Source organism: Drosophila tropicalis, unplaced genomic scaffold (genome assembly GCF_018151085.1).
Source record: "Drosophila tropicalis isolate 14030-0801.00 unplaced genomic scaffold, ASM1815108v1 contig_845, whole genome shotgun sequence".
Taxonomy (NCBI): Eukaryota; Metazoa; Arthropoda; class Insecta; order Diptera; family Drosophilidae; genus Drosophila; species Drosophila tropicalis.
In genome coordinates this window covers 9,895,420-9,918,267 of record NW_027173338.1, presented here as the reverse complement: position 1 = coordinate 9,918,267, position 22,848 = coordinate 9,895,420, and the positions used below count along the sequence as shown (strand labels likewise).

The 22,848-nt window shown below is 39.7% G+C and overlaps 1 protein-coding gene across 1 annotated transcript; it reads right to left on the bottom strand.

Moving 5' to 3' along the window:
• Positions 1-1,076: 1,076 nt before the first annotated feature.
• On the bottom strand, positions 1,077-22,602 carry ham (hamlet). Its single transcript, XM_068295685.1, is given in 9 exon segments — positions 1,077-2,974; positions 3,044-3,580; positions 3,583-4,038; positions 7,157-7,313; positions 9,624-9,768; positions 14,596-14,839; positions 14,952-15,083; positions 18,653-19,173; positions 22,288-22,602. Coding segments are annotated over 9 exon segments (3,519 nt in total). The 5' UTR covers positions 22,316-22,602; the 3' UTR covers positions 1,077-1,675.
• Between the last annotated feature and the right edge of the window lie 246 nt (positions 22,603-22,848).

Genomic DNA, 22,848 nt, shown 5'->3' with positions numbered 1-22,848 from the left:
TATGCTATAGGAATTCCAAGAATTGTCTGCTTTTAAATTTTAAACAATTATGGAAATCTGCTGCGTCTAACAGATTGTTTATTAGTTATATAACTAACTAATTTTCTTACATAGAATATTCTAAGATCTGTTAAAAAAGTAGAAAAATGTTTTTTAAACTTACTATAGTATACTTTTGGGTGACTATTTTCCAACCCCAGATCTCCAGATTTCAGAAAATCTGGACGTGATGGACAAAACCAAGTATGCAGTCAGAATCAGCGTATCCGAATTACTTAAGAATACCTCTCAAGTTAACGTCAGCAAAAATTATGTCGGCCTGTGTAATCCTTATAGAAAGTGAAAGTGGGTTAAGACTTGACACACTGAGCACTTTTCAATTGTTGGCGGGACTTCGAGTTAAATTTCATTGAAAGTCTTTAAGAACCAAAGGTCGATCATTTACATATATGTTAAAATAAAAGTTGATTGAGAAGTTCCTTCAGGCGACTTTAGTTGGCTATTACTACTTACTTTCTTTACAACTTCCATACTAAAAATATAAGTTGTTCTCTAGATTGGTTTTTCTTTGAGTCTTGGGCAATAAATGTCATTATGAAGGTCCCCTCAAGGTCCTTGAGTATGAACATTACAAAAAGGAAACGAAATTTAACTTATGTGATTGTTTCTTTTATTGATTTTTTCACTTTTTCATAACGATCTTTCTTTTTCTTGTATTCCATTTACATTTATATATACCTATATATATGTATATATATAATTTTGTATAATTAAACGTTAAGTAAATATTATAAAATTTATGCTCTTGTTGCATTTTTCCTTTTGCATTTTGTGTTGTTTTTGAGAACTGCATTAATTAGCCCTATATGTTAAATATTTAAGTTTACTGCATTTCATTTGATACATTTATGTAGCTAAGTATATGAATATATCCAATACGTTGCTGTTCAAATATATTCATAAAAGTAGATTGAATTAGTCATTATTATCCGATATCATATACAAATCGATTACACACAAAATTTACAGTACACATTCATAACTAGAAACTTAAATTTGTGGGCTAAATTGTACAATGGCATAACTATTTATATATAAGTAATCGTACATATATATAAGATATTTATTAGATAAGGTGGTTTTAGAGTGTATACATATAGAATATAGATTTTTATAATTATTCTCATAGTTTAAATTGTATAGTTTATAAAGATTACTGAAACATTTTTGTTGTTGTTGTTGTTGTTGTGTTTGGTTTTTGCATTTCTTTTTGTGTTTTTGTTTATAATATCAGCTTTTGAAACATTTTGCTTTTCTTTTTGTTTTTGTTTTGTCATACTTCACCGTCTTTTTCCATTGATTGCATATTTACTACTAAGAATAGGTTTTTCTTTTCATATTTCTTTTGGGATATATATATATGTATGTATAGGCATAATGTTTGTGTGTGTGTGTGACGAAAAACAGGAAACTACTTAAGGACTAAAATGAATTTCCCTCTCGGAGGCACTCTTAAGTAAAAGTTAAAGTAAATTTTCTTCCCCTCGGGTTGGATATGGGGAGAAGGTTTTTTGCGGAGAGAACTGACTTTTGAATTCTCATTCTCTAATATTATAATTAGCATTATTATTATTATTATTATTCACTATAATTGTAACGATCCTCTGTAATTCCTTCAAGTGCTTACAGCGATTAGTTCATTGCTGTTGTTGTTGATATTGTTGCTGCTGCTGTTGCTATTGTTGTTGTTGTTGTTGTTGCCATTCGTTTCCTTATCGAAATTAACTGATCGACGTGTCGATACCGATATCTGATCATCACTGCCGGCATACTCCTCGGTATCGCCATCAGCACCACCCAAACTTGGCGGCGTATAGACACGATTCATGAATGTGCGCATATCATCGAAATAGGACTCATATTCGGCCTCAGCCGAACTACGTGAATCACCGAAGGCTCCACCACTTGGACCCCCGGAGCCGCCATCCGTTTCGTGCTTCTTCAAGTGCCGATCGAGGTTCGTTTGCTGGCCAAAGCAGCGATCACAGAGATGACAGCGAAAGGGTCGCTCCTTGTTGTGTATGTTACGCACATGGCGCTGCAGATTCGAGGAGATGCTAAAGGCGCGATCACAATATTTGCAGGAGTACGGCTGTTCGCCGGTATGAGTGCGCAGATGACGGGTGAGATTTGCCGATCGTGGAAAGACCTTGCCGCAGTACTTGCATGTGTAACGATCCTTGAGCTTGACACTGCGATTCAAGTGACCAGGAAAGCCATCGATTGGCGGAGTGCGGCCATTATCCATGAGGGGGGCTACATCGTCAAAATATGGTTCGGGCGGAAACGGCAACGGGGGGAACTTTAGGATGTTGTTGTTGTTGTTGCCTGATTGAGATGATGACTTTGTCTCAATACTTTGCCGTCCGCCCGCTGGGCCTAAAAAAGGAAACGGACGTGGTTGATATCCAGCCATTGAGCGTGATCTGTAGATCTCTTCGATCAAAAGTGGATGCATAGGCGTATTACAGGCCATGGCAGAGTTGATCATGGCGGCTGAGAGGCCGGCAGCAGTAGCCGCGGCCGCGGGCTGTCCATTGTCCGACAAGCTACTCATCTCACCACCCGTACTTGTGGGCGGTGATGGCGATGGTGTGGGTCCTGGTGAAGCACTTGGCGTGGGGCTACTTGTCCCCTTGTACGATTGTCGTGAAGTTGAGCTCTCTCCGGAGCTGTGCGATTTGTGGAGTTTCGCCGGTGGCTGATCTGACTCGCCAATCTCATCGTCGGCCTCGACACCCAACTCTGGGGTATATGAGCGACTAAGACGCAAGGCGGCTGGCGGCGGTGAGGCTACTGAGGAACTGCGACGTTTGCGGCTAACCGAGAGATCCAGCGGAAGCTCTGCAGTTGTTTTCGAGGAGTCCGCAATGGATTCTGTTGGCGGTGGTGTGCTGACAATATCAATGGATTTCTGTAAAGAGCAAAAATTATGTTAGCCATTGCAGATCTATCATTTTAGGGAAACTCTTTAAACACTTACCCGATCGTCTTCGATCGTCTGTTGCTCGGACGCACTTTCCGGTTTGACCCCCTTCAGTTTGCCCTCTTTCTTAACCTTGATCTTCTCATTTTTCACCGCCTCCTGCTCCGCCTGCTCCTCTTCAGCTTCGTCATCATCGTCGACATGGAAGTCCTCTTCCTCCCCTTCCTCCTCGGATACCTGCAGATGTGGCTCCGATTTGATAGATGCTACATCTACTTTCGATTCGCGTTCGTTTTTGACTTGCCCCTTCTCGCGGTTCTCCAACTTGAGGCCAAACTGCAATTGCTGGCGATAGGCTGCAGTGGGTGAGCTTAAAGGCGGAATACCGCAGCCCATGTCCAATTGCGGATGCTTGGGAAACATAAAAGGAAAATTGGCACCCGGCAAAGGACTCTGCGGAAAGAGTCCATATGTCGGAAATCCAGGAAAGAACGGCGCTCCGGCGCGGAACATGAGAAACGGATTCGGTGGAGTAGTCATGGCAGCGACGGCTGCTGCAGCAGCTGCTGATGTCGATTCACTGGCTGCGTCCGCCAACGATTGGGATGAACTGGGCTGAAGGCTTCCCCCGAAACTGTTGGTGGCACGTGCTGCTGATGCTGCTGCTGCTGCTGATGGTGATGATGATGATGATGCGCTGGCAAGTGATGCAGACGATTCGATTGGCTGCGAAAGCTGCCCGTAGAATCACAGAATTTCTTGTGCTTCGTCAACGAGGTGACCGTACTGAAGCTCTGACCGCACTTGGGGCACTTGATCTGCATTCGGCAGGTGGCATGCATGCGCTTGTGGCGACACAGATTCGAGAATTGGGTGTACGCCTTGAAGCAGACCTCGCAGGCGAAGGGCTTTATCGATGAATGGATATGCTGATGTTGCTTCAAGCCCGACGAAGTGCCAAATGTTTTACCGCACTCCGGACACGGATGACAGCGAGCTCCGACGTGGTAGGTGCGAATATGACGCTGTAAATTCGATGGGTCACAAAATACCTGCAAAACACGCAGAGAGAGACAGAGAAAAAATGAAACAATGTGTTACGATTGGTCGTCGCTTAACGTTTGTCGCACGCCCGAGTCTATGTTTGAGGGAGTGTGAAACAATCGTGATCTGGTTCCAGATCCAATGAAACGAAACTGAAATTAATCAATCATCTGCTGCTGCTGGCTAAACGGATCTATACACACACACACACACACACACAACTAGACAATACTCAAGCTGAGATTACGCAAAAGGTAACAGAGAGCTCAGAGCTGGGCCTAGCAACCTCCACCCACCACAAGACACCTTCGTCAATTATTACCATCAATTGATATACAATTGTCATAGCCTGAGCCCATCTATTGAAACCTAGAGGTGATCGTAAAGTAAAAACCTGTGATTCCAGATCTCGCTTGTGATTGATCGTTGGAGGTTAATTTTCAAAACAAAAAAGTTGTTGCTACTAAGAAATTTTGAATAGTCTTTTTGACCCTATTGAGTTTCTTTTGATAGATAACAAAAATAAGGGAATTGTTTATAACAGTTCCGGTTAAGTTTGTTCCACAAGAGGTGAAGCTCATCAAGGACAATCAGTAAGTGAAAGGGTAACTACAACGCCCTCTGCGTGTTGAACGAAAGTCCATCCCTAATAAAATGATATGTATTTCAGCAAAGTTACTTTTCTAACGCAATGACAGATCAAGCCATAGAGCCATTCATTTAGACCACGTCGGTGGGTGAGTAGTTGTGTGAGGGGTTGGGAAGAGAATGAAGGTAGTTGTAGATAGGCACGCAACGTTGCTAGTTTTTTCTTTTTTTTTTGTACCCACTTCAAACTTGATTTCGGTCAACCTCCACCCGCGCTGCCTTTTACGAAACTGTTATGCCTAATCATGCTGTCATAATGCGCTACGAATTCATATCAAACGATGATCGAGGCAGCCTTTTTTGTCTATGCCGAGAGCCAAGAGCCGCAAGACAAGACAACACCAACCAGCCAGCCAACACCGCACATCCAAAAGCAAAAAAAAAAGCAGCGGTTGCGTCGCAGCGGCGACATACAAGAATAGCTCGTGCTATAACTACATCAAATGGATTAGATTCAACTACTCTCCAAAAAGGCGAAAAACGCCACAAAAGACAACAACAAAAGCCAGTCGAAGAGCTAGCTTCAGCATCGTCGTCGTCGTCGTCGTCGTTGTAGTCTTTGGAGTTGGAGTTGAATAAGTGTATGTAGGTGTTTTGGCATGCAGGCACTGGGTAATGGTGGTGGTGGGAGCGGGAAAAGGGGCCCAACAAGCTCTGAGCTCACTCTGTTGATGGCTTATGGAATGCGATTGTCTTGTAAAGTGAAGCTTGGGCCATGTGGCGTTAGGATCGTACGTGGGGTCAACAATAAGGCGTCAGCAGTAAGCCAAATGTCTGAAGATGAGATATTTTTTTCTCTTTAGTTTACTGGGAGGCAACCACCAAAAGGGTAAAACAGTCACGGAAGCCATTGCCAAGTCTAAAACGAAATGGATAGGATCAGTCTCCTTCAACTTTAATCAAAACGTATTAATGCAGAAATTTCATCAAGAGCCATTCAATTTGTAAAAGTCTTTGCCAAGGTTTGTTCTTTCACTTAACCTCGAGACAGCATTGACATATTTTCTTCTTCAAATGCTTTAACCACTCTCCAACTCAGGGATCAACTGCAGCCTCATCGCGTACCTTACCTTAGCCTAAGCTGAAAGTACTCTCAGTGCTGGTATATGTAAAATCCCAAAACCCAATAATAGAAAACATTGTTGATCCGTGGCAAATCCCTTTTGAAACGCTTTAAGCTTGCTGTTTAAAACAAACAAAGCTGACAGCTGCCGCTGCTGCTGCTGCTGCAGACTGTCAGAGTCAGAGTTGAGTCAGAGTCGGGCCCAATGCCTTTTGGACCTCAGCGAAAGTATGCCCTTTTTTGTATGCCCTCGAATGGTGGTAGTTGTAATAGTAAGTAACCGTAACCGTAACCATACGAGTTGCCCCAAAAGATCGATCATCATTTGTTTAGCTCCGAGTGGCTCCCGTTTATGTCGCTGTCCAGATGCAGATAGAAAACACTGCGGTAAGACTGGGCTGGAGGTGGAGGTGGTTTGAATGCGTGCTACTTACATGCCACCGAAACAATTACAGAGCGCTAAGTAAACTAACTGTAATGCAAAGACAGCCTGAGGGAGAGGCGAAGGGATAGTGCGATTGAAATACCGTTCATTTGGAAATGTAATGAAATGTAACGAGGTGAGTAAAGAGGTGAGAAGAAAAAGCCAAGCCTGACGAACGACTCTGGATTCAACTGGGCAATGCGACCACAAGATTGTAATCAACATGCCATTAAAACATCTTTTCGAAGATGTCGAAGTCGTCGATGACAATGACGAAGTGCGACGCACGAAACGAATCGCTTGATCGTTCGATGGAATGGTGGAAAGTCTTCCAGCTTCAAGCCCTTTAATTTCGCTTTAGCATTCAAATGCAGCGCAAACAAAGATGAACCACCACCACCACAAGGCGGCCAGAGAGATGAGGGAGATCGAGGGAGCAACAAAGTTTCTTCATTACGGAATGGTTAAGTGTTTTGGATGAGTACACGCCCTGATTTTCGTATTGCAAGCGCGTGCGATCAGGCAAAGCACTCCAAGTTGAGGTTGCTTTTTTGTTGTAAGCCAAGTTAGCGGCAGCTGTTGAATCGCCCGCAGCTATTGATCTGCTAGAAATCAAAAGTCTTTTTATGTATGCTTCAAAAGCTGATACAATAATTAATGACTTGGTAAGTTTAGGGTCCCCACAATCTTGGCATGAGCCAGCAGCATAGATCAACAGTTGCTAGGCGGTAGCTCTTCATACGATTGATCTACTCCGACATCAAACCAAATGATAAGATCTTCAGATGAACTCTCATGACTCAGTTGGCTCAGTCGACATGCAAAAGATTCTACTCTAACAATTGTGAATTGGTAAACTGTGCTAGTAATGAATACTGGTACTAGAGAGCGACCAAAGTTCTTTTAAATAACTCATATGACATTGTGCAGCACTGAAAACGATGAACTAAGAAAGCTCAATATTCTGTGACTCTCTCCTTTCAACACTTACCTTGGTGCAATTCTCGCAGGAATATTTTCGTATGTTATTATGTGCTATAGCTCCGTGCTTGATCAGCAGAGGTCGGTGGCAAAAACGTAGGGAGCAAAGCTCACAGGCGAATTCACCGTGTTTGAAATGATGTGCGCCCACCAGATGATCGTCCAAGCTGCAAAGAAAGTAAGAGACAAGAGAAAGTAATACAATTAGTATGACATTTATTTTGTTTCTGTTATCTTGTTGCCTGTCATCAGGCAAATGAAATTAGCATTCTGACATTTTCGGCGACCCACAAAAAAAAATGAAACAAAAAGAGAAAAGGAAAGAATGAAAATAAAGGCGGCCGAGTGTCTCAATCAAAGTTGTCATGTGTGGCAGTTCACACGCCCAGGAGAGGCTACCCAATCCGCCCCCACCCCAAATTTAGTATGTTTGTTGCCCAACTGGGAACGTCGGGCGTCAATTAGTCAAATGATGTTCAATATTTAATATGCTCCAGAGATAAGCGATCTTTGGGAACAGCTGTGACCAATGAATGGTCGCATTCCTTGCGTCCACGTGTCCTTGATTGTGGGTACAAGATGCTTATCGATGGCAGGCAGCGGCGGCGGCGTGTGGGAGGAGCAAATGTCGACAAGAGGCGGCAACGTTGCCTTTTGCGTTGCCTTGCTTTGCTTTGCTTTAGTTTTGCCGTTTCCCATTGTCATCGACATGGAAGAGTTGACGATATGGACAAAACAGACACACACTCATACAGTGGGCCCAGGTCTCAATCCCAGTCCCAATCTGCATTTGAAGTGTGGGCGTTTGTTTGCTTACAACAACAACAACAACAACAGCAACAAACTATGCATGTTCAACATCAGATAAATGGCAAAAGCCAGGCCAAACCTGGACACGCAGACACCGCCGAACCGGGGCCATAGCTTCCTTTCCATCATTGGTGGCACAGAGGTTGCTGCTGCTTCTCATGTAAAATTCAATAAATCACACACATTCACAAATACAAGAGTATGTGTATCTGTATATTTGTATATAGCTAGCTGATAAGTGCTTCGAGGGATGGTATGGGATGGGATGGGTTGGGATGGTGAAGGGGGAGTTTATGCCACCCACTCACTATAGCGGTAAAAGTTGGCCAACTAATGTTTGGATTTCCATCTCTTTTCTATATATATATGTATATGTATATCTAGTTGAAAGCTACAACAACAAAAAACAAAACCAAATCAAAGCTCACTTTTAGCACTTCAACTAAGCCAACATGTACTCCCCCACCTGCCCCCCACCATCATCCATATAGATGGATATATATATGAAAGGGAGTTGGAGTAAGGACGAGATATAGGCATTTGCGTGTTGCCTTGGCTCTTTTGTTGTTGTTGTTGTTATTTGGTCATTTATTCATTACAACGAAAAACATTTGTAAATATTGAACAAAAGTTTTGCATTAAATGATTGTCACCGAAATGTCCAGGACGACAAGGGGAGCAAAAGAGAAAGCATATCAAAGACTAAGCGCCAATCCAAAATTATAGGGAACTATAATTTATACACAATTCCTTTTAATTTCTATATCTATTGTTGTAAGCATTTGTGTGGCAAACAAATATATCTTAAGGATTCTAAGTCTATGTAAAAATAGAAACTAACAGTTTACCTAATGATTAACTACTGCTAGAAAGCAAATTAAGTAGCTCGGCTTGAAAAGATAAGATAATGAAACACTAAGTAAGTATGAGGGAACAGATTTGGCTTAACAAACAGTCAAACTTAAAAGAAAACTCAAGTTCCATCAAGTTTTTAGGTGCATTAATATTATTCTTTAATGATCCTTAAAGGCCTTAGGCTAAAAGGATTGATAAACTAAAGTCAACACTTGCAGATGTTCCACTTGGGGCAACGATAAAAAACGAAAAACCTGAACGTTTAAATAAATTTATTGGAAATGAAAATTAAGACACAAGCCAAATCAAGACTTAGACCAAATAACACCATTTCATTTCATGCCATTTACTCTCACTTTCAATTCACTTTTAATAGCTACTTTTATTGGCCAACATTATTATCTTTATCAACTTTTAATTAAGATCGCCGCCAAAAGAGCAGCCAACTCTTAATACATACTAATCGCTGTGGCTCGAAACCATTTAGCAGCATTTGAAAATACTTTTTCGGCACTCGCACCCATAATTCTTATGAGTAAGTTGGAAGCTAATTGGTAGCTTGTTTTTTTTTGCTTTTTTTTTTTTTGGTTTTTTCGTTTTTGATTTAGATTATTTTGTGGCTGGGCTTAAATGCCAAAGCAATTTGCAGAGTAGACATTCTCCAAAAGGCAAGATCTCTTTATGATCTCTGATTTATGGCGAATGCGTTCTGCGGGACATACCCCAAACAGAAAACCAAAAAAAAAGAAGACCAATAAAACCAAGATGATCTGAACTTGGATGAACTTTAAAAGAACTTTTCAAAAACTTACCGTTCTAGATCCGTGTAGACTTTATCACAAACTTCACAGCGTATATCGAAACCGTTCTCGTCGTCAATGTAATCAAGACTGCTCTGACTAATTAGCGATGAGTTGAACTTATCTTTGGGATATTCGTCGCCACTATTAAGGGAACCTGCAATAGATTGAATTGAGAAAGATATGAGATTTGTGTAAAACAGATTATTTTGGTGAAATTCTTTAGAAGAATGGATTTCCGCAGATAGTTCACTTGAAGATAACTTTTGAAAGATGGCTATAAAGATGACACTGCACTTTAGGATCATCTTCAGAATTTCTTAACACTCACACAAATGACTTACTGATGAATCTTTTTAGTTGCTATTACACTTTGACGGTCTCTCTCCCTGGGGAGCGATCTCACTTAAGATTGGTTTATTGGTATTTCTAGAAGGAGGTACTTGACACAACCGTTCGGTTTGGCGTTTGATGAACAAGTGTGTCGCAGCGAGCGCATTATGCCGCCGAGCTAATGTTTTGTTTGCTCGCTAACAATCTGCGGAAGGACCTAGGACCACTGGACGCACTGACATATGACCAACTCCAACCCACTCACTCACAGACACACACACACAAAGGTAAACACGCAAACACTTAACACAAAATTGGTAGCATTGACCAAATCGTGTGCACTCATATATAAATATACACACACATTTGTATATATCCACACACACACGTATACAGGGCTTGACGTTGAATAGATAATTGTCCTAAATGAAAGTAAAGCACCCCTACCAAAAAAAAAAAAAAAAAAAGAACTCTTGACCAGCTCCTGACGGGTGCCAAGTACACACACATACAATGACAATCCCAGAGGGAAATGACTACACACATATGGAGTGAGCCAAAGGACAACCACCAAAGAGCGGAAAGTCGGATAGTTCAAGCCAAAGAATGCAACTAGGCTCTAACTAAGGGATGACGATGACCAAAAGATTATGCATACAAACTACACATCCAAATAGGAAGAAAAAAAGGGCTCAAAGGGACTCTCTCACCCCCGACGTCGGCGTCGTCATTGTCGTCGTCGTCGTCCTCACTCACTCTCGCGGTTAGGAAGTTCGGTTCCATTGGACTGATTTCATATCAGAAGTCATATAGCACCTTACTGACTCAAAACACATCAAGTTTGTTGCACAGGTGTTGCCTCTCAAGGCAACTTCACTCACCTAACTCCCCCATCCATCCACCCCGTGGCACTCACCTCACCCACCCGCCCGCTTTTGAGGGTGAGTTCCCATTGTTGATGAATATTTATGTATGGGCCAAGTGCAAAGGTTCCTTTTTTCCTTTTTTTGGTGTATGTAATTGCTGTGCGTTGGTGCAATGTTTGGGTCAAAAGTTAATATGCAACGTGTGCAGTATGGTCAAAGAGGGCACAACATAGAGACACAAGTCGAAGGGAGTAAGTTGGCATTTTCATCAAAGATTCCCACGTAAAAAGAGGTGCCTCTTTGCCTTGAACTTGCCTGCTGCCACCTTATGGTCAATTGATGGCAGTGGGAGGAGAAGGAGGAAAAATGTAGGAGTAATAGGAGGGAGTTTTCGTGGGATAGAAATAGGGCGAATTTGTAGGACGACAGATGCGCCTCTTCAGGACAGAGTATCCTGGGAAAGTTTCCTATTGCTCAAAAGAAATGTTTTTTATTTATTGTGAGAGGGAAGGGAAAACTACAGAAACTTCCTAAAGAGATCCATGTCGACCTTATTAAGAAAGTTTTTACTTTAAGCTTTACAGATATTAGTTCAAATTTTTCTCTAAGAAATCACAAGATTTAAACATCTTTTGAGACCCATCAATCTTTTTTTGGTTTCATTTAGCTGTAATTCCCAAATAGTTTTAGTCATTCCAATTCTGAAGTTCTTATGCAAAATCTGTCGAGGATAGAAGTCCATATGTTTGAACGGAATCTCACATATAGCCAAAGGAAGAGTTTAGGTTGGTTACAAATATATGCATCTAGTCTAGTTAGTGAGACTTTTTAATTCTCAATTGGAGAAGAATCTACAATGAACTTTATAGAAGATAAATTTAAATTCATTGTTCTCTTTTTAATGAACTACAATTTAAATTCCATTTACGAGTTGACTCTTCTATAGGAGATTAACTAAGCATATCGAATTCTTTAAGCCTTTTTCGAGATGGCTTTCAGCTTAAGACGAACAATTGAAGAATTTAATTGAACTTGCTGTATATCTATTTGGCAGAAACACGCCAAAGACGACTGAGGGTAGCATGACTTGAGACCAATCCCAAAATCAAAATTCGAAGTCTTAGCTAATGTCACACACACACACTGACACACACTGACACATTGTCGCCACAATGAAATAAAAGAGAGAAGTATTGGATGATTAATGAGTTGGCATGTTGTAAAAAAGAAAAATAATACTAAACAACAATCGCCCCATGTGTGTCTATGTGTCTCGTGTCGCCTCTTCTGATCATCGTGTGTCAATTTGGGCATCATTAGGAGTGTTTGTAGTAGCAGCAGCAGCAGCAAGCCAAACCAATCAAACTCAAACGTACCGAACCCTTTTTTCTTTTTTTATAAATTATATATAGATAGATAGATAGATAGATATTGAGTTTTGTTGCTGCCAAATCGATTAGCAGGCGGATCTAAGTTTGCAGCAGCCGTCGCAAGTTGTAAGGTGTAAATAATTCAATCAATCATTTGTCAACAGTTTTGGCTTCCGTTTAACACCAGCAACACCCGACGGAACATTCGGAACGTTTCAGGGTCAGTTGACGGCAGTCAGCGCAACCAGTTTGAAACTCTTCGACTATATAATCGGCATGCCTGCCTGATTTTATCCTGCGATTCCTCAAACCAAATATCCACCAGCCCCGACAATGGCATCTCTCTATTGAATTGTCAGCCAGCCTGGCGAGTAAATCAATCTGTGCCTCTAGTAGCAGCCAAAGAGAAAGGCGTGAAAGGATTGAGAAATGTATAGGAAGAGGAATGGCAATTGCCGATTGATAACATATTGATGTAAGAGAGAGTGAGAGAGAGGTGAAAAGGGGGCAGGTCTGATTGTCTCGAAAAGAAAATCTAAAAATAATCAAGCATATACATTGATCCATCTCTGAATGGATCTCTTTGATAAATTGTTAATGAATTGTTTTGAAAATTTTGAAATGAACTACACAGAAAGAAAATACAGGCGTGAACTAGAATCTTCAAAAAGGAAAATAAGTTTAATTTGATAAACCTAATTTTGGAATTTCTGAGGAAATTTGAGAGTTTTCTTTAGGAAATGGCCAACATATAAGATGACAAAATAAGTTAAATTAATTTTCAGAAATCTTTTCTTCAGAATAAATGTTGGAAGCAAATTCTCTTTCTTCATTTAGCAATTTCTAATATGTTTATCTTATTTTCGTATTTCAGTTTTAAGCATTTTAAAATTGTTAAGAAGTTGACTTTGTGTGAACTCAAATTAATATTTTTAATAAATATTAAAGCTAATCTAACATCTTTCTGATATTAGGAATACTTCAACTTCTTATATAGAGATTGTTATTGAAATTTTTGTTCTTCAAGACAGAATGTTTGGTATTTCAGAATCGCTGGTAAAAGAGAAACATTAGAGGCTCAAAGATAGATTTTTCAGTTCACCTTTCTAATCGGTTAAGTTCACTGATAAATTGGAACTAAAACGTGCAGGAAATCAGATTAGAATAAGTCTCCGTACTGCTAAAACGAATGAGTATAGGAAATGCGATTTGTGTAATTCATGCAATTCATATGACCAATTATATACGTTCGGCTGAACTAGCTTTCAAAGTCATTTGCATATGCTTCAGTTACACCAAGCATTTTCTTGAAAATGCCGAGCATTTTCATTAAGTATTCCATAAATGTAACGGCCAAAATGCATGTTTGAACCCCTGACAATTCAACGATCTTATGGTATAATTTCCTACCACAGTTCGTAGGAGTAGGAGAGTGTGCTTCTTACACCCTTGCGCAGGATAACCAGCCAGTGGCACCCTCAAGGACTTTGTCTGCCAGGCTGCCTGTTCAGCAGGCCGTGAACTAAGAGAAAACTTGCACGAAAATACGTTAAAAAGTCAAGCAAACGAGTCCTTCACAGGTGTTGGTAATACATTTGTTGTGTGTGTGTGTGTGTGTGTTCTCGTATGGGAAAGCCAGTTTGGCTTTAATTGAAAAACCAAAAAACATGGACAATTGAAATATATGGAAATGCTTAGCATATATTCAAATTTTAAGCTGATGAGAAACAGATTTGAAATGTGTGATAAAAAAAAAAATAGTGTGAACACACACAATAGACCGAATGTATCATAAATCCCACATGTTTATAATCAAACACGACTCTCTCTCTCCGACTAGCTCCGCTCTTCTCGTTTAATGTACACGGGATGGATGTTAGGGATGCAATTGAGCCTTCCCAAGGATTAGGCTTAAATTGAGCGTGTGCCATTTTGACGGCCAACACAATATATCGCTGACATCATCAGCCATTCCCGTTGTTTGATGATGGATCCCTAATGAAATTATCAAACATTTTAATAACAAATGAAAACATATGCGGTTGCCTTATATTGCATGGGCGCATGCGCACACACACATAGACCCAAAATCCGAACAAAAAAAAAGGTGCCTGGCCTCTAACTACATTGCGTTCAATTGAACAAGGGAAGCTGCTGCTGAGAAACAACCCTCATGCTGTTGATGATCCCAAGGATTGCTGATGATATCAGATTGCAGGATCCTGCCCTTTTATTCCCGCGCACTCGCTGTCTCGCTCGTGCCAATAACTTTGTCACGCGCATTTGTGGGTCAATGTTTCTATCATGGACAGAAGCCATGCGTTGGTAATTGCTTTTGCACCACACACATGCCAAGGATTTGTTATTAGCCACACCAGCATAGGATGCAGTTGCCCCTTGATTTTAAACACTCACCGTTATCACGATCGCTGCGATCATCGCTGGGTAATGAACCCAAGATGTTATTGATAGATCCGGCTCCACTACTCCCAGGGCCTCCTCCTCCTCCTGCTCCTGAGGCGGCGGCCAGTACGGCGGCTGCTGCCGCTGCAGCAGCAGCTCCTATGCAATCATCATTGATTTTGTAGGGAGTTTTGGGTCGGCCATCGACAACAATCTCACTGCCAGCATTTATGAAACGATTCGTTTCGTACCACAGCTGTTGAAAAATTGGAAACAATGTCAATAAAATTGAAAATTAAGTTGTAATTGTGTGCCTTTTTTTTTTTTTTGTTTGTTTGGTCTCTGGCACGTGGTTAAATAATACTCACATAACCGCCCATTATAAAATTTTGTAAATTAGCCTCTTCAATTTCATCTTCCTGAACGGAGCGTATCTTTTTTAGCCAGCCGACCACATCGGATGAGGGTTCCAGCCAGCCGCTAAAATTACTAGCATGAACCTGCATAAAACATACAAAAACCAAAAAGAAATTTAATTTAAAGCATTTAATTTAACAAAGTTAAACATTAAACCAAATAAAAAATGTTTCAAATTAGGCGCCCAATTTGTTTGCTCAGTGGCGCCACAACACTGAAACTTGTAACCGACAGCGCCACTGTTGACTCAAAATGAGCTGTTATGTTAGCTCAATTGCTGTTGTGGCAATTTCAAATCAAGTAACGGCAGAAATGAATTTGAAACATAAATTGAAAGAAAAAATTACATTTAAAAGAATTTTATAATTTTAATTGGACATATTCTATTCCTCTCACATTGTTGTCCTCATAACTTTTAAATTGCAAGGTATTTGAATTTTCAGTATTTCTTCATACAATAACTAATTTAGCTTAGTTTAAACCAATTTTAAGGTCATTGTGTTGAATCTTATTCCATTAAGAAGAAATATTTCATTCAATATTATGTTTCGACTTTATCTTATAAAAGGCTTCCTAAGAATCAATTCGTTTACCATTATTCTCCTACTTTTCATTCAAAATTATGTTGTAATAACTTTGATGATCTTTTTCGGGCAATAAAAACATAATTTAGTCATTTTTATGGTAGATGAACATTAGTTCTGAAATAGAACTTGATGGTCAAAGATCACAAATAACCCAATTGAAATGAAGTTCAGTTTGGATTCCAGTCCCAACTCTTTTTCAAATCCACCTGCTCAACTGGCAACTGGCGTCGCCCTTTTAGTCTGGCCACAACACGAAATTCAAGGTCATTACGGAAACAACAACTAAAAAATGTATCAAATTGTGTAGTAGAAATAACAGGCGAAGAGAAGAGGAAGAGACGAACAACGGTTTTTGTATATAAAACAAAACCAGCGGCGAATGGGGGGGACTCGAAATGCAATAACAAAAATCATATAGAAAAACCTTTAACCAAGTACGCATAATTTGCATTCGAATCTTTTCGATTCTGAAAAGCCTTAGGAGTAGACCCTGTGACGCCGCCGAATTCGAAAACGAGCATTAGTTGTTGCTGTTGTTGTTTTTGTTGTTGTCGGCTGAATGACTTTGCGTATGCAGCCCGTCGTTGTTCATTCGTCGTCGTCGTCATCGTCATCGTCATCGTCCCCGCCGTCGTTAGCCTCTTGTCTATGAAGTCATTTGGAAAAACGGCATTTTACAGTTTTTACTCTTTATTAAGTGGTTTGTGCGTATGTGTGTGTGTGTGCGGTTGAGTGGGAGAGTCTGGAGAGCGAGCATATGTGTGTGCACGCTCCAAAAATTAAGTTAACAACGTTTCAAGTGCCTTGCCCCCTGGCATATGCAATGAAAACGCGCGAGCGTTTTTTATATGAAATAAACTTTATATTTTTATAGGAGAAAAACAAAAAATGAGAAAAAAGAAATACAGAAAACGTCGAATCAAGTTGCGGTTTTCACATAAGAGGATTGTACAAACATTTAGCTTGAAATCTGAGTGTCTGTGTGTTTGAGTGTTTTTTTTTTTTTTTTTTTTTTTGCTGGAACCAACCACAAGTATCATCTCCGGTAATGGGAAAATGAAACAGGCCTTTCATTTGGTTGGAAAATTATTGGAAAATGACTAAGAAGAACTCAATTGAAGAAATGGATATCAAATTCCACACACTTATCTTATGAAATTGATGTAAAGTAAGCTAAGATAACTCAAGTTCTTAAGCAATTGAAGAAATCTAACATAAATTAGGGTTCTTAATTTGAATACTCGGCTAGAAGAAAGCAGAAAGAAAGTAGAAATATTAATTCCTTTGAGGATATCCTTCAAAACGAATGGCATATGCAATAAAGGCAATTTCCACTATTAAGAGAGAGAGAGAGAGAGTTGAAAGTAACTAGTAAGACCTTTTAATGAGATAAACTATGAAACTTAATTGTGAATTGAAGCTCAGTCATAGGTGGAAAGAAAATGATTAAAAATTCACATTAGTTATAAGAACCAAGTCCCCTGATTGATATTAACTTTTCTCCCTAAGCTATCTCCATAACGGAAATAGTAATTTGAGGCAGCTACTAAAGATAAGATCATCGATAGATACATTTCTAAGGATACACAAAGGCTAAACACCTATGTGAATGTCTGCTGACAGTTCTCTCTGCCTTTTCTGTCTCATATATAGTTATTTGAGTTGTCTTAATCCCAGAGTCCAGTCAGCTAACAACATATGAAATAAGGACAAACATGTCCTTGCTACCGTTTCTATTCATAACTTTTTTTTTGCACGCAAAATAAATAACATGACACAGTCAATGAGCAGGGAAAATATTTACGCGCCAGAGATAATCTCGAAAAGTGTTGGGTTCACACACGGAACTCAACTGGCTTCGAATTGCCAGAGATCCATATGAAGGTTTTTGAAGATCTCGAAATAATAGAGACGAAGGAAGACGGCCAATGTATCTGTCAAAACGGAAATGTGAACGGGAGGAAAGTGCGCTTGATTGTGAAGATCATCCACTGGGAAGAGGAGAGAGGGGAATGAAAGGGAAGGGATCAGTCGAGCGATGTCTGTTTGCAATTTTTCGGTTTTACGTTTTTGGCTCGAGTGGCAAAACAATATTTTTCTATGGGCAGAATTTATATACCTGAGTGACAAGATACTAGACGACGACTAGGTAGGAGATCTCTCTCTCTGGTTCTCCCTCCTCCCTCCGCACACACAAATTGTCAACAAGACTAGGCGCGATAATTTGATTGGATTGTCTGTCAGTGTGTCTGTCTGCCTGACCGAAATAGGGATCGGGATCGGGATCGACTGGGCTTAGGCCCAAGCATGTAGGGCGCAAAAAGTGTCAGTTGACTGAATGACTGACTGACAATCAATCGAAGGGTTCATCGTTGTCGTCTGGCCGGTTGGTCGCGTCCCAAAACTAATTGGAATCATCAGCCGGCCTCAACTTAAGCCTCATTTAGGGGTACACTTTGTGGATTTTTCGTCCTGGTTGCAAAAATTAGCTCTGGCCAGAGGATTAAGGACATTTGACTGACAATTGAGCCACATTTTGGGAAGCAAGCCGCTTCCCTGTTTCCCTCACTCTCTCTCCCTCTTTCTCTCTCTAAATAATCAAATCTTTTTCCAATCGTTTGATTTTCTATAGAAAACACCCAAAAAAAAGTAGAAAAAAAAAAAAAAAACGGAACTGTAATGAAAACTATGCAATTTTGTCATAAAAAAATTGTTTGCCCAGCTCAGCTTTGATGGGATTAGATTTCCCCAGACGGAAATTTGAGATGCCCGCACGATGCTGTGCGAAAAAAATGGGAACACATGCGAAAGGCTTAAGTGTTAGGTAATACAGATATCAATGCCAATAATTATTTTTCTCGCTAATTAAATGGAAAATTTTTGTGGTGGAAAATCCACGTAAGTTATTGAAGACCATAAAGATGCCCATGGGATGTTGAAACCTTTAAGTTTCTATGTGAAAATATAGAACTCTTCCAGACTAGTGAAGTCTGCAGAAGAATAGTCGGGTATTTCAAACAGGAGGAAAAAGTATGCGTACAGAAACAGATTTCCTTTTCACTCACCTTCCATGCCAAATGTAAATCGCTGGGCTGTTGGCAGAGCTTGACGGGAAACGGGCCATAGCGTGTGCCACTATGAAGATTTGTCTTGGCATAGACGCCATTATCACGTATATCGAGTTCACAGACGGGTTCGCGCAGGCGTACCATTTCCTGCAGGAGCCGCTCCGTAGTAAACTGCTCCATGTTGGGGGTCGATGAGGTGGAATCGCTTATTACTCCAGGACCGTGACCAGGCCCAGGACCAGGGCCAATCGATGGCAACGTAGGTGGCGGTGGCTCTTGGTTTGGATGTTGCGGCGGGTGACTTTGCTGCTGCTGTTGTTGTTGTTCCAATCGCGGGGACGTTGATGATGAGGCACCAGTTGTTGGTGGTAAAAGATGGCGGGTAAAGGCTGACGGCGATGATGCACTCAAAGGACCAAATGATTGCGCTGGTGTCCTTGTACTGAGATCCAAATGATGGTGATGATGATGATGGTGATGGCGCACAACACTTGGATCGTAATCGTCACCGTTGGAACCTACAAAACCAAAACAGAAAACCATTATTTATATATAGACATGAGAGATAAAGGGGATTCGAACACCCGGCACTTGAGGTTTAATCCGAAATCTTAATCAAACCCAAGCTGTCAAGGCATGGAAAGAAATAAAATAGAATAGATAAAGTATGACATGACAATCTACTATATACTGAAGTTCTATCATCCAAAAAAATGTATGTATTTCCTTTTGATTTTGCAATTGCACTCAACAGCTGATTGACAGACACAGTCATAGCCCAAGAACACGCAACTACAAGGAGCAGTTGTCAATGTCCAAATGACAGTCCATAGATCTGGACAAGTGCCTCCCTCTGCTTGCTATCACTCAAACCATCGCCACCAAGAACGTCCACTCACTCACCCACTTAGTTACTAACTCACTCACTCATGTCCAATATCATCTATCTATCATACAATTGGTCTTACTTACTCTTAGACACGGGGCATATCAGAATAGTTGTTTCACCTGTAATTGTATTAGGTTACCTTATATGTACATATGTACGCCCGAGCAGAGCAGCCTGAGCAAATAGTGTATTCTAGATTTATGGAAAATATCTGTCTTTACTTTAATACAGATATTTCAAATATTTCAAATATTTTGTTTACTTTTCGATTGGAAATTTGTTTTTCTTTCAAAATGTAAGTTATTCACTTTCACAAATGATGTGACTTGTTCTGCTTTTGCCGTTCAAATAGATAAGGAGAAAACCAAACTATGACTAGAGAATTTTGAATTGTCATTCGCTTGACACAAGACTCCATGACAGACAGAGTGTCATCCAATTGATTGACAAGTAAACGAAAATGATGTAAGCTTCGATTACCCCTATTAATCATACTCGCAGGAAGAAAGCTAAAAGAATGAACTATCGATAATTGAACAAACAAATAATTACTTTTTCCGAAAGTTAAATCCAAAGTAATTATTATTATCGTAATGAAACTCTGACTAAGGAAAGGATTCAGAGTTCTTATATTTCAATTGAAACTTTCAATTTTCTATATTTCGTTTCTGTATTACTCTTTAAAATTCATTTGTAGATACTTTTTCTAATAAAAAGAAAACATTAATTAAAGTTTATTTTAAGATGGCAACTCGTTTTGTCGTTTTTGATAGTTTTATCCTTCTTAAAACATAACTATATCAGAATATATAGATATTCTCGATTAGAATTCGGTCATTCAAACTTACAAATATGTTTCATCGGACTTAAAATTTAAGATTTTTAAGATGAATGTATTTTAGTTATATCCTTTTCGAAAACATAAATCAAATTATTTGCATATTTGGCGATTGAAAACTTCCTGAAGGCTTTTCGTCTATTTTATAATATTTTCAGACATTTCAATGATGAATAAAATACTTTATCATTTTAAACAAAATATAATTGTATATTGTGATTTAAGGTAGGGAATTTGTAAATTCTCAATGGCCCAAGCCAAGAAAGAAATCAAAAATGAAAAAAAATACACGAAAATCCCCTAAAGTAACACGCACAAATTACGCACCGATTATTGATTTGTTTTTGTAGATGTTATTTGTTTAAGGAATTGGGTTTGGCTTGGCTTGCACCCACCTACCTAGCCACCTACCTATCTACCTGCCTGCCTGCCTACTGCCTTGTTTAAACACTTGAGACTAAATCGTAATTTGAGCTGTTAGACAAAATATGACAACGCTGCCAAGTGCCACAAGAGATAACGCACGTAAAACGGCCACCAAAAAAGATACTGGCCAGTCAATGGTCAACAGTAAAACACAAGAACCCAGGCGATAAGTATCGGCCATATAAATAAGCCACAAACAACAAACAGACAGACGGACAGACAGACAGACAGAAACACAGACCGAATAAGGTGAACTATGGCCCATTGTTGGAATAAGTGTTTCACATGGTTGCGGTACCTCTTAGATACATATCCCTCAATAACCTGCCGCATTTCGCACATCCTTGGCACACGCTACATATACATGTGCATATTTATTTATCCAGCATCCTTAGCCCTTGAGGTTTCGGCCTTCTTTTTATTGGCTATTCGAGTTGAGTTCTTGTTTTCTGTAGTTTGATTTGCCGGCCGGCGGCGTCGGTGGCGGCGGCTTCGTCGGCGGCTGCGGCGGGTTCACACCATTTAGTGAAATGTTTTTGATGTGCCCTCAAGAGCCGATCCCCTGCCTGTCCTCGCACCTACTCTCAATCTATGTTAACTTTCTCCCTCTCTCAGTCTTTGACTGGTCTGTTGTCCTTGTTCTATTGTTCACTTGCAATTATTCACTTTTTCTTGGCCAAATGTGTTTTAGTTCTGTCCAAGTAGTTAATTGGTTTGTTTTTTGAGTTTCTTTTTGAATAATCATAATGTTTCTGCAATTTGTCATCAGGCAAAAGTGGTTACTGATAAAGTTTACAGGTAGCCAATGTAGTTTAAAGTCTTTTCAAATGTTATAACAAAGGAGAAGTGGACTTGGAACTCTTCTTACAGTTAGTCAGGGATTGCTTTGTGATCTATAAAGATTCAATTTAAACTGAAAGGTTTAAACTATAAGAGGGCCAAAGAAGATCCTAAAAAAGTGACAATTTAAGATGTAAATGCCTTGGAGAACAAAAAATTACTGCCAAGATTCATCCCATGTATTACTATTCACATTTTGGTAATAAGAAACGTTTTAATATTTTACGAAGAGCATTTCCTTGTACTCATGTTTCGCTGAATTAACCACAATTTAGATTAGAAACATTTGATTTAAAGGTCAGCAATTTAATAACGTTTAAGGACAGTCGATAAGACAGCAGATAACTGTGGATAGATAGGTTATCGATAAGATTCACAATGTTGTTAAACTTTATGATCGAACTGAGTCATAATAGTGTCAAAGTTTGTCAGCCCTTAATGGAAATGGAAAGAAAAGAATCAAGGATGGACATTCTGAAGAATCCTGAGCCGTGAGATTAGTTTAACTTAATCTATGTATATATTCCGAGAGTAAAATTAATTAACCAAAGTAATCCACAAGGTTGCACATCACCACATATACATATATACAATTGCACAATTTTTGAGATAAGGTTGTCTGTCATCATTAGAACCAACCTGATATAACATATCGATCGAATAGCATTTTGCCGTTTTCTTTTGCTTTGACAATTTTGCGCTTATTCTTATTTTCTTTGTAGTTATCACAATTATAAATAAATGCAATTTTTGTTTTATTTTTATCAATAATACTATAACCACACGCGACGCGACATGATGAAAGATTATGATTTGATTTGACGGCTAACGCGGCGTATGCTTAATATGATTTTTTGTCACAATTTGTTAAAGTTTTATTTTTTTTTTTTTTGATTTTTGTTCTTTTTTTTTTGTGATGTCTTCGTCTCTATCTGCCGGTTGTCTTTGCAAGACTGAATACCCCAAACGGATACGCAACGCTGCCAGCGAAAAGAAGCGCCGCTGCCGATAGAGCAAGCAAAAAAGGCGAAAGAAAACTGAAACTGAACGTAAAACGAACCGAGAACTCTGATGGTCGACAACAACGACAGCGACAGCAACGACGACGACGACGACGCTGACGGCGACTGCAGCGATTCCGATTGCGAGAGCGCAAAGCAACAAACTGAATTGACTATGAGGAACAGATGATGATGGTGA